The sequence below is a fragment of the Cinclus cinclus genome, chromosome 9 (genome assembly GCF_963662255.1).
Source record: "Cinclus cinclus chromosome 9, bCinCin1.1, whole genome shotgun sequence".
NCBI classification, from domain to species: domain Eukaryota; kingdom Metazoa; phylum Chordata; class Aves; order Passeriformes; family Cinclidae; genus Cinclus; species Cinclus cinclus.
Genome location: NC_085054.1, coordinates 23,036,268 through 23,048,747, shown reverse-complemented (window position 1 = coordinate 23,048,747; position 12,480 = coordinate 23,036,268). Strand labels below are relative to the sequence as shown.

General features: G+C 39.1%; 1 protein-coding gene across 2 annotated transcripts in view; it reads right to left on the bottom strand.

Moving 5' to 3' along the window:
- Positions 1 to 3,311, bottom strand: part of R3HDM1 (R3H domain containing 1) — a 49,792-nt gene extending 46,481 nt beyond the window's left edge. Inside the window, exons 1-2 of one of the 2 annotated variants that reach the window (XM_062498091.1) lie at positions 2,578 to 2,638; positions 1,548 to 1,758 (exon numbers count right to left, since the gene is read on the bottom strand). In XM_062498091.1, the coding sequence (XP_062354075.1) occupies positions 1,548 to 1,718 (171 nt within the window). In that variant the 5' untranslated portion in view covers positions 1,719 to 1,758; positions 2,578 to 2,638. Of the gene's footprint in view, positions 1 to 1,547; positions 1,759 to 2,577 lie in introns of both variants that reach the window. The other variant, XM_062498092.1, reaches the window with a different exon arrangement.
- Positions 3,312 to 12,480: the final 9,169 nt, after the last annotated feature.

The following is a 12,480-nucleotide window of genomic DNA, read 5'->3' as shown; positions in this document are numbered from 1 at the left end:
TAAAATATCTCCCAGCTGTTCAGTAACAGTTATTTCTCATGTTACAGGAAAAGTATTTCATTTCAAGGATTTATTTTTTCCATAAAATTATCTATTTACACTGATGCCAGCCTTAATAAAGCCAGCAGATATTAAAGTATAAAACTACTGTTATTGCAGTGGTCTACAAGATTTATCTGGAAGCAATTTAACACAGCAGATAAAGCTTACTTCACTCAGTGGAATATTGAATTGTTAGTCTTGAACAAAATTACTCCCCAAAGAACCTTTTACTCAAATCTCAATAACAAGAATCTAATAAGCCACTGTCCTGTTTTTGCAGCCCACAATAGATCCCTCAGATCCCAATCAGGATTTCTGCTAAAAAATTATTTAATATTAATCCACAGACACAAAATTCCTACAGACAACTATAGCTTTTGCCAAACACAAACTTCTGTCTTTCCTTTGACAAATCTGGCCTGTTTTGTAGGTTGTGTCAGAAATTCTCAGTTGCTTTCCTGAACTACTCTCTTCATGTGAGCTGCTTACAGTCCTCAGTGCCCAGGTGAGCAGCCTCAGCCAGGAGTCAGCTCTCTTGTCCCACACCTAAATCTCAGAAGTATAAAATCTGCTGCCACAAATTCCTAACCCTTCCTTATCAGTATGTTCTCCATCGACACAAGGTATTTCCAATTTGCTTTGCCTCCTTCTCACTTGAAATGTGATGCCACAACTTCCTTACCTGCTTCACTTCTCCCACCTGCAAAAGCCACCTATTTACATGCTCAGCTTTTCAGTGTGTGCACCAGGAACTGCCTCAGCCCTCCTACCTAAAAGTCAACTACCAAAGCTGTCAAGCAGTGAAGATCAGAGAAGGGAAGGTGCAGGGGGTATCTGCTGCCCACCAAGGCACGATGATGCTCCCCAGCTCATTCTGCAGGTGGCTGGGGCAGCATCTGGACCTGCTGGCCTCAGGGGCTCTGGAACCCTCTGGCTCCTGGGGATCTGGATTACCTACAGCTGATTACTTCAGCCTTATGCCGAACAGCTCTGCTGCAAAATCAACACCTGAGCCACCTGTAAAGTGCAACAGCTCAAGAGCCCTGGGCTGGCCACCCCTGCCCAGGGCAGACAGGCCTGGCAGAGCTGCAGCACCTTGTTCAAAGCAGCAACACTCAGCACACACAGCCCAGCTCCAAATTCTGTCAGGATTCAGCAGCAGCAGAAGCCAGCCTGAGTTTGTTCCTTTTTCTGCTACAACGAAAGGCTTCACACGTGCACTCAGGGAAACACAAACATGGGCAAATTGTCTGGTTCCCAGCAAAACAACTCATCTACTTCAAAGAATTAAAAATGACTGAGTCATATTTACATGAGTATAAACAGAGAAGTGGGGCAAAGGAGGAGAGAGGAAGCAATAATCATCATATTTGCTTCCCCAAAACCAACAAAGTTTTCCTCAGTGTACCAAAGAAACGTAAGAGGATCAATAGAATGGAGAACAGTGAGACACAGACTTATTTAATATGATATACTAGTGAAAAATAAAGTGAAAAGCTTCTTACCGGCATATTGCTTTTGTTATCAGGACAATTTTCATCCTTTTCCACTTGAATCTCTTCCTGACTTCCTGATTTTTTTAGGTTTTCAACGGTGTCTGTATCTTTAAATTCAGTTTCTGAACCCTTCATTGCATCAGTTTCATCTTTTACAGTAAGAATATCAGACATCCTCATTAGAAAAGGTTATTTTAAAATTCTACAAGAAATATGGAACCTTTAGGACAAAGAAAAAGTGAATTATTGAGTAATTTAAAATTCATTAAAAAGCCACCCATACTTAAACAGCTACCCAAAATAAACATGATTTTGCTGGAAAAAGGATTTCCGCCCCCCCCATGGTACTTTTTCCTGTCTTGTATTAGAAGGATTAATTTCTTTTTAACAACTTTTATCAGTGGCCTGTAACAGCAGAAATCTACACAAACAAGAATTAAAAGCTACACTCTTGGGTAACAGTCAGACCTGAACATTAAGATACTCCAAATCAAACTAGGCTCCAACAGAAACATGGGAAGATTTCATCAAAGGAAAAGAAAACTACATCTAGATTTATTTTAAAAGGGTTGAAAGTAAATAGATGAATCATAATGCCCAAAGTGTGCAAACATCCATAAATTTAATGAAATTTTTCAGTTTCCTTGTTGACTGGACAAGTTTTGAATGCAGGAATTATCTTACCTACAAACTGTAGCAAAACCAGTCTTAATAAAATTAAGCATTCTCTCAAAAGCAACAAAGAAGAAAGAAAGAAACAATTTAGGTAATTAGGATAATAGCCATGATCAGCAATTACAATTTATAATAATAATTTAAAATACTATATAAAGATAACTAATGATTAAACCCCAAATTTTCCATAAGAAATAAGAATTGCAATTCCTTGTCATTACTCAGCTACTGCAAGATGTAAAACCAGGAATTTTCCGTTTCCTACAAGAAATAAATAATAAAATCTGAATGCCTAAACTTCTTCATAAGAAACAAATAACAATCCAATAGCCTTATGGAAAAACATAAGTGTTTGATTTAGTACCTGATATGTCCTAGAGTTTGGGGATTGTGGTCTCCCACAAAAATAAAATAGAATAATCCGAAGATCCTTTTCACAGTTGTCAGCCAAGATGTCAGTTGTGATGAACCATCTGGAATCTGGCAGGAGGAGTCCCATGTCCTTATCCCCAGTGTAGAGTCCTGGACAGAACTATCTGGTCTTGAATCAGCAAGAACATCCCTTTTGAATGCCTGAAAATCAACAGATGAAATGCATTATACTTTTATTTGCTGTGGGAGGGGAGATGGAACATTATGACACTTAAAAGCTGAAATAGACATTTTAATTAAAAAAAAAAATAGAAAAAGAGAAGGAAGAAGAATCAGCATTTGTCATATCCATCCTGCTCGCCCTATCTAGGAGCAGTAACAGTTTCATTGGACATCCAAGACAATTCTTCACTACAGAGTTAACAAGTAGTCATAATAAACATTTTGTTGGCATTCCTGAAACTCTGTTTCTATAAACATGCAGGTATCTTCCCAAAGAGTCTGAAATATGTAGCCCAGCAGGTGTGGAGGAGTAACAGGCCATGAAAGCTCACAAATCTGCCAGCTGAAGTGTTTTTCTCTTTGTTGGAGTTCATCACCTACGAGCACAACCCATAAGCCATATTTTGGGCAACTGGAATTACAGAAGACAGCTTTACTTTATTCAAGAAAATAACTGCCCTGGAACGAAGATTTACACATTTTTGTAGAACTGATGATTTTCCATCTTCCTTCTTTTACATACTTGAGAAATAAGTAATAACACCAGCCCCAAGGAAACATTTGAAGCCCAGGCCAGAGCAAAGCCCGTGGAGCCTGAGAACAGCTCATGGTGTGCAGCTCCTCCCGTGGCCCAGGGGCCTCCTGCTCCCTCCCAGGGGAGATTAGAGCCCGGCTACAACCACTGCTCCAGAGCTGAAGAAACCCAGCTTGGTAAGAGATGAGGTACTACAGACATCTGGAGTACTGAAATCTGCTGCAAAGCTTGGAAAGAAAGATAAAAGAGATCCTATTTACTCAATCTAATGGAGGGAAAAGGATTACAGATGAAAGAACAAACTGGAAATAAAAATATACAAAAATGTGACAAAGAATATCCAGGACTGTTTGGTTGTTGAGGTGGCTTTTTCAGACAATCCAGATGCTGATACAAAATTTATTAAGAAGCTCAAAACCTTTACAGTAAACAAACTTGAATAGAGATGCTCTTTCACTTTGTTGACTGACAAATGATTTGTACGGTATTTAGATAAATGTTAAAAAATATTACAGGCTGAAGACAGGAACAAACAAAACCCAAAGCATTTATGTCCAGTTGCAAATATAATACTGCAAAATAAGTGTAATTTAATTACTACTTCCTACACAAATCACAAACACAGTAATGACAATCAACATCTTCAAGTTTTTCATTCATTCTATCAAATTCCCTAAGAGCTCCTGTCCCTTTGCAACAGCATTTTAAAAACACGTATCAGCATACTCAGTTACCAAAAGCACATTCTGCAAATACCCTCTCTTGCCTAAGTCAATCCAGGAAACTGATGCACAAGAAAAGTCCTTATATTTCCTATGACAAACTAAGTGCAAATTAGTTTGTAACTTGTTCTAACCGATTTTTTTCCCTGCAGATAGATTTAAAGCCTGCAGATTTGGTGCTATGCATCCTACAGTCGAAGAGACAGAACTGAGGAAAAGCTGTAGAGCTCCAATTCACATGAAAAAAATAACTCTATTTTGAGTTCATAAAATGGACCTATTTTGAATCAACTGGAATCACCATATGTGCATCTATGAGTAAATGCCAAACCCTGTGCTTCACACTGGCAGCAAAATGCACAGAAAAGAAAAATGAGTCTTTGCTTACCTGATTATTTTTTAGTAATATCAGCTATAGCTTTATTGAGATTAGTAATGCAACCTTGTGTTTATGATCCACAACTGTGAGTTTAATTACTTGGATAACATTCTGTCCCTGGCATTTCTTCTAATTCAGCAAATTTTCATAGCTGAAATAATCTGGTTCTAAACTTCCACAGACTGGATTAAAAAAGATTTAAGGAATTTAGGGATTTTATGTGCTTCAGACTGAGTGGGGGAACAAATCTACAGCCCATCTTTATGAATCCCATCTCTTTTACCTCTCTACACAGCTGGATGCTAATTTCTTTTGTCCCATGTAGGACAGGTAAAAGGAGAAAAATAGCAGGAAGGCAATCCTTAGGAGCTGACTGTTCTTTGGGGAGAAAGTAGGGTCTGGTAAGCAAACTGATTAATTGAAACAAAATCCCAGCACTGGCTTTAGACTAGATTGCAATACAAACCAACACAGTATTTGCAGATTTTAATAGGAGGGATACAAATAAGGTTCTGCACTAAAATTACCTAAACAATTGAAAGGACTGAAAATTAGAGGCAGAGCGTTACCTGGGTTTGCAATTAAAAGCTCAAACAGCTCACATGTCTCATGAAAGAAAAGCTACCAATTCTAGTATCTTATATGGGTGACAAAAATAGACACCTACTTCAGTAGACAGGAAGTAAAAGGACTTGCATGTAAGAGTGGAGAATAAAATGTCATACCTATGTTCTTCACCCTGAGGACTGCTGTCCCCATCAAAATACTCAGCAGTAAATGTACATTCTTCTTCATCATATTAGCAACATTATACCCAATAATCATCCTTTAGTCTGGTAATCCTCTTTTCCACAAGTGGTCACCATTTTGTCTATGCAACTACTCTCCCTTTTCAGAGGGAAAAGTGCTATTTATCATCAGCTGTGAGATGGATGTCCAGTACTGTACAGACAGGAATTTTGTAGTCAGCAGATCAGAAAATTGGTCAGTGATGTGCTCTTACTGCTTTATGTGGCACAGCCCAGAGGACAAGTCATTAAAAACCCCAATAGATCAAGCAAAGTCCTCGCTTTTCCCATTCTTGAGTTTTATGATGGCAGCCTTCTGAATCGTGATACATGAAAAACCACTGGGTCCCTCATCTTGGGTTCTGACTTGAAAATTACCATATGTAAACCCACTAAACTGACTTGTAATGAGCAGAGATGTTTCTGGGAATAGGATCTACTCAACTTAATCCAATTTCTCTAAGAGGTATAAAGAGCTCCAACTCCTTCTTGGCAGTGTACATGGAGATAAGCTTTGCCCTGCCCATGACAGAAGAAACCCATTCTTTTAAAAATTAGGTAAAAGACAGGTGATTTATTTTTTCTTTAACTGTTGGTGGTGGTGGCGGACGCACTTCCCATGGAAAGGTAACGTGAAAATTTATTTCTTAAACAAGCTTTTGTTGACTGATAAATCAACAGAATTCCTGCAACCAACAAACACTGGCCTCTTCCCACAACTTCCACAGCAGCTTTGTACAGCAGCTCCCTCCACAGCTCAAGTGGAAAAACTGAGGGATGAATCCTACAAAGTCTGTGGGAAAAGTTTTGTCTTACCCTTGACTTAACAGTAGTACAAACCTTTCTTGGATGTGGAAGTGCTTAATTTTTTTTTGGAGAAAAGTCAGGACATTTCCTAGGAAAAAGGATCTATGAAGATTCACATAAGAGACAGCAAGAGCTTTTTCCAGCTGTTTTTCATCTCAATTATATAAACAAATCTATATTAACATCGTAACCTCAGGGTCCCTGTGACTAGAATTGTCCCCACCAACTGAAAACACTCAAAAGTTACATGTTTCTTTGTTAGGATGAAAGAGGAAAATGTTTATACCTTAAGCAGAAAGGTATCAATCAAAATGATCTTAATAAAAACTATGGGTATACCTAAAAGAATTACTGCATCCAGCTGCTGCTTAATCCCTATGAATCACTACCTACACACAGCTCTTGGTAAGAATTAATTTTGGCAAGTCAGACTGATGTCTCAGACACCCATATCAAGGGAGTACTCAAAGAGGAGCTCCTGCTTTTTCCTTCTGCTCCCTACAACCTCTGCCCCATGGTCTCCAGGTGTGGTCCCACCTTCACCTTTCCACCAGCTCTGGTGCTTGCCAAACTTTGCCATGGTGTGATTCCTTGAGAAGTGGCCCAGAACCATGAAGGTCTTTGGCTAGGGCAGGTTCTGTTGGGCTTATGAGCTATGGGGGTGCACAGGACATTTATGGGAGCCTGGGCAGCAGGAACAAAGCCCCAGGAGGAACAGCAGCAGCTGTACAGCTGTTTCTGCAGGGGTGACTTTCAGCTGTGCCCCAGTAGTTCCAGTAAGGGCATTTCAACAGCACCAGCCCAACTCAAAGCAATGAGAAGGCACAGATTAATGTTATTAGCTGGCAACTGAGAGCCTGTAGATGAATCCCGAGACAAAAGGTGGACAACCTGACAAACACCTATATTTGGAACAAATTAGTCCCTCCTGGGAAACTTTCATTAAGAAGAGGTGGGAAAAGAACTGGAAGAAAGTGCCCGGGGTGATAAAGGAAAAAAAAACAAACAAAAGCAACCCCACACAACCTTGAAAATCCTGACTTGGAGAGCAAGGGAGGATTCCAGAGGGAGCAACAATTCTCCTGCCCACAAACAGACCAGGCTGTGCTCAGGGATGGTCCAAGAGCCATAAGTCAGGGTCTGCAATTTTGCTCTTCCTAGTAACTAGTGCCTCAGTAGCCCAGGCTGTTAAAACATACTGCACAGCACCTATAAAAATGTAGCAGCTAGTATTAAGATTGACATTCATTTAACAAAAAATTCAAAGCAGCTTCGTACAGTTAACAGAAATATAAACTGGAATTATAGAGAGGCAGCTGTTCCCTTTTTCCAGAAAAGTCAACATGCTCCTGCTTTCTGCACGTCATCTCATGGCTAAAGTTTGAGACCCATTAAATGACCTACTAGGAAGCAAAGAGTCCCGGCCTGCCTACTGAACCCTGATATTGTGCAAGTCTAATCTTAATTAAAACAATTAGTAGAAACAAACAAATGAGAAAATGGTTCCCTTTTGAAGCATGAATCTAAAAGATTCCTTTTTCTTCTTTATAGGGAAATGCTATACAAGTGAATCCATGCTGCAATGATTTAAATACACTTAAAGATCTTTGCTTTTCTTGATGATACTATTTACACAGATTTTGAAGTTCTACCTTAATCAGCTAACAAGTAATGCTATTTACTCCATCAGCATTAGAAGACAGTTCTTATTTGATTCAATTTACCAAGGTACTTAGTAATCAGATTTTCAGAGAAAGAGTATGACAAATCAGAATACAAAAGTATAATGTGCAGTTATTCTATCTCTTCAAAAATTAATTAGGGATTGAATACATCTCACTGTCTGTGCACATTATGTCCTACTACCAAGTGTAGACATAATTAAAAAATTAACTGGACAGAAATAGAACCAAATGCACCAGAAGCCATTTGCAGACTTTCTCGACAAAGTTTCCTCCAATTTGGAAGGAAAACCCCCAAACTGTGAACCCAATAAAAGGTTGTCCCAGGTCTTGATCTAGTTCATCTTGCTGCAATTTTACAAAAGTGATCTGCTCTCCTATTTACTGTCGTGCCCCTCTGTCAGAGGAGCTGCTCCAGCAGCAGCAGACCACAGGTTCACACTCCCTCCCTCCCTCCCTCCCAGCCGGGCTCTGAGCTCACAGGGACTGGCACTGCTGGCTCCAGGGCACAGCTGGGCACCCCTGGGACCAAGGCACCACCACCCCACCTCCCCTCACTGGCACAGCCTGGAGAGAGGAAGGAAAGGCAGAGACAACCTCAAAGCACCAGAACACACCTGTCAAACACCCATTACAGACCTACACACACCTCAGTACACAGAGTGTCATTTGGACAACAGAAATGCTGAACATCAGAAATGAAACCTGAAACTTGCTCCCAGTCGTCTTAAATACCTTCTTTTCTTCACTGGGATATTTTGCATGCTAGGACCTCTCAAACACTCTTAAAAAGCAACATAGTGCCCTTCTTTTTCACCCTCAGGGCCTAAGATAGGACACTACCACTGCTCATAAGACAGTTGACAGGCTTTTAAAGAGGACACCTTTCACAGGAATAGGCATGTGAGAAGCCAAGGTGTATTATTAGCAACTATCCCTCCCCCTTCTTTTATATTTTAAATTCTGAGCAATACTCTAAAGCTCTTTAATCTTGCCTTACCTTCTCCTGCGAGTTCACTCCTGAATGCAATGGAAACACTGAGCTGACAGTGACAAAGAATAACAAGATAACTCCTACAGCAATGTAGTTGCATAAATGTGAATAAGGTATTTCATGACAAGCAAGACTAGAGCAATATTTTATTCTACATATTGACAGGAAACTGCAGTATTCAAATACCTGTTGTCACCTGTTATCCATAATCTCAAAAAATAAAACTTGAAATGTACCCTGAAAAAACTGCCACTATCCAGTGCTTTTTCAGACTGCTCTGGTCCCCAGGAGGTTCAGCTGTTCCATTCTGCACAAAGCACTGTCATTCTCCTCTTAGTTCCCCTCTTACATTTCACTTTTGATACAAATGATCAGAGCTACCTACATCAAAGGAAGTAAACACCTTTGGCTTCCTCCTGGAAAATGAAGCAGTTCTCTGGATGTAGTTCCTGCTGCAGTGGAACATGACAAAGAGGTTTTTTCAATAGTGAGCTGGAAGCACCTTACATCTGGCAGACTACAGGCACTATTCTTTTCACCATTTAGAAAAGGAAGAGCTTGGGCAAATTAGGATACTGCCTAAGGACAAAAAATTCCACTACAGTCCTTGTTTTGACTAGAGGAGCTACCCAACGTGAAGAACAATGAAAGTCCAAGCTGCAGGGTTTCTGATGAAATGACAGTTCTAGCACTGAACAGTCTGTGGTGAATGAAAACCAGCCTGGCTAACATTCACATACTGTTATTATAAAACACAGCTCTGTGGCTAGGCCACCCTCATTAAGGCAACAAAAATAATCTTAAATGGTTTATATACTATTTAAAGTTGTAGCTCTATTAGGATCTACTCTCACTTTTTTTTTTTTGGTAGCTTTAGAGAAAGAAGGAAAAAAAAAAATAATTTCCCAGACAGACTTCAAAACAGTTCACTGAACCCTATTTTTTATATCATTGTCTCCTGGCAAGCATCTGCACAGGGTAACATACATTGGCAGACAAAAGCCATTTCAGCTTGAACACTATTAGAGCATTAACCTTTCCAAAATGCCATACCTCAGAGAGAGCAGAGCATTAGGTTAGTGGAAAATCCATCTGTTGAATGGCTAAGCCTCTCCTCCCCCAAAGAACATGCCTGTCCAAAGGCATGAGGAAAGAACTATTTAGAAATGCTTATGAAATACAGCATGACATATCTTTAGTTTTTGCTAGCATAGTTCTGTTGGCTTGGGAGGGGAAAAATGAATGCCCTTCTCACATGACATTGCTGGACCAGCAAAAGCTCTGTAGAAACAACTGTGCTGACGAAGATTTTGTTGGCTTAGCTTTCATCATTCAGAGAAACCCAACTGACAGCAGGAAAACTCCTCCCTGCTCTTGAGCCGTCTCTAGGGCTGATATTCAGAATATTCTGTGCCCATGTGCCCACACCATCACCCTCCCACAACTTCCAGCAATCCCCAAACCTGCCCTTGCTATCTCCTCACCTGGTTCATATTGTATAGTCACCCATCATCCCTTATCAGCTCTTTTTGATATCCTGCACATTATTTTCACACAAATTTTTCACTCACTTTTAACTATGCTTTTAGAAAGCTTTCAACAATTCCAGGAAATGCACACTGTAATACCACATAGCACAAGTCTGCATCACCATGTAATCTGTTTAATATTTATCTATATGTATCTATTTAATACCTTTGAGTCATAAAGTCAGGCAGATCATGGGCCCAAACCCAAAGTATCAGTTTTCAACTATCAAATAGCAGCAGTTGTCTTATTAAAAATAATCCTTCAAAACTGAAGAAGATTCATCTGCTATTACATCACTCTCTGAAGCCTCATTTCAAGTGTTAAGGCCTTAAAACGGAATAAGAAGAATTAACAACATGCTTTTTTTGTGTCAATTGGAAATCAATAGTTTGGGAAAAAAATAATTGGTCTTCTCTTTATGAGGCTGTCAATGCTTGCTAAAGGTCAGAGGTTTTATAGTACAATAAAGTATAAGTATGGCCTGAGCTGTTTACAGTTACTTTAAAAGGCTTTTAACTAAAAAACCTGGCAAACTGTTTTATATTAACCAACTCTAAATTAACCAAAGAAAATCTTCAAGAATCTTTTAAGCTCTGAATTGATTAATTTTGGTATACTAGAAACAGTACAGAAATAAGAGAAGATAAATATTTTCAGTTCAGATGTCGTAAAAAAATCATCTTTCTACTCAAAACACTCCATAGACAACACATAAGATCAAATAAAGTCATGCCATCTACATCTACATGTTACTGCCAGATGATGCAGTAGAAAACTAAAACCCCAAAATAGTCAAAGATTGATTTTTTCCCCCCAGTTATTTTAAGCAAATGAACTGAAGTATTGCCTGTGACAATTTCCAGTGGAGATCCTCCAAATGGCAGCTTTCTTAAAGGACATAAATCTCCATTTCATTTAGAAAATAGACATTCTCAACTACACACAGCAGCTAACGATTTTCTGTACATAAATCAGGTTTCATTCTTCGAATATCCAAGATAATATTTGTCCATAATATTTCCATCAATAACATGAAACAGTGTCCCTAAAACTGACGAAAAATTCAACAGCAGATGGTAGGAACAGACTCCTGGAGTTACCAGGCCAGGTTAAAAATTCTGTTGAGGGCCCTAAGATATTCAGGATTATGCCAAGGACTTAGTTTTCAAACAAGTTAAGTAAAAGGCTCTTTTGCTTCCAACTCGAACAGGCCCCTCAGTTCCATCTTTAAACAAAATTCACTAACTTGGTAAATTACTGCACCATTATGGTCTTTCTCTGCGTCAGATAAAGACGAAAATCACCAAAGCAAAGAAGAGAAACATGATGAAACTTTCCCTGGGGCACTGTCAATGCTCTCACCCATGTTCTGTTGCTACAGCTTCCTAAATACCACAGCACATCACCACCATACACACAAACATCATCTGGCTGCTTCAAAATCTGGCGACTACAAACATCAATTAAAAACAAATCAGAATTTCACAAGTGTCTACCCTACAAACTTTAATCCTCTAGCAGTGCATTTTTGCTTAATTTCTAACACAACCACAGCAGGTCTGATGCCAGCAGTTCTGATAGTGCAGAGACTTGATAAAAAATGAAATTACTGATTTTCATGGAATCAAATATCACCAATTTAGCAGCCATCCAAAATTACTTATCTCAACAAAATGACATTTGGTCCTCCACATAACGCAGTCATGAAGTGCATAGGAAAAAAACCCCCACATTTTCATGTAGCCTACTATAAATACTGTTGCTGTTTAGGTTTGAAAGCTATTTTTCAGTTCAAAATTTATCTTAAAAAAAAGAAAAGCTTACCTGTAATTTCTCGTTGCAATGGAGATAACAGTAACACTTGACAAAAAAAAAAAAAACCGACTAAAAAAATTTAGGCATCTCCCTCATTTCTCCTCCTTGGGAAATTTCTTTTAGCAGAGACATTTTTAATGGTTTTCCAACCACAGCACAAATAAAACACTCAGTAAATAAAAATCAGCGAGCATGCCATTATTAATAAGATGTAAGGGAAAAAAAAAACATTTTTTTTCACGTCAATGTTTAAAGAAGGAAGAGATTTAGGGATGCTAACGGTCTCTGCTGATTGATCAGGCCTTGAACGGCTCCTGTGGAAAAAGGGAAACCAAACGCAAACTGTAATTTGTCTCGAGATATTTTATTCTCCTCTCAGGCAGCGTTCCGATGCCCCGTTCCAAGACTCACATACCTGCAT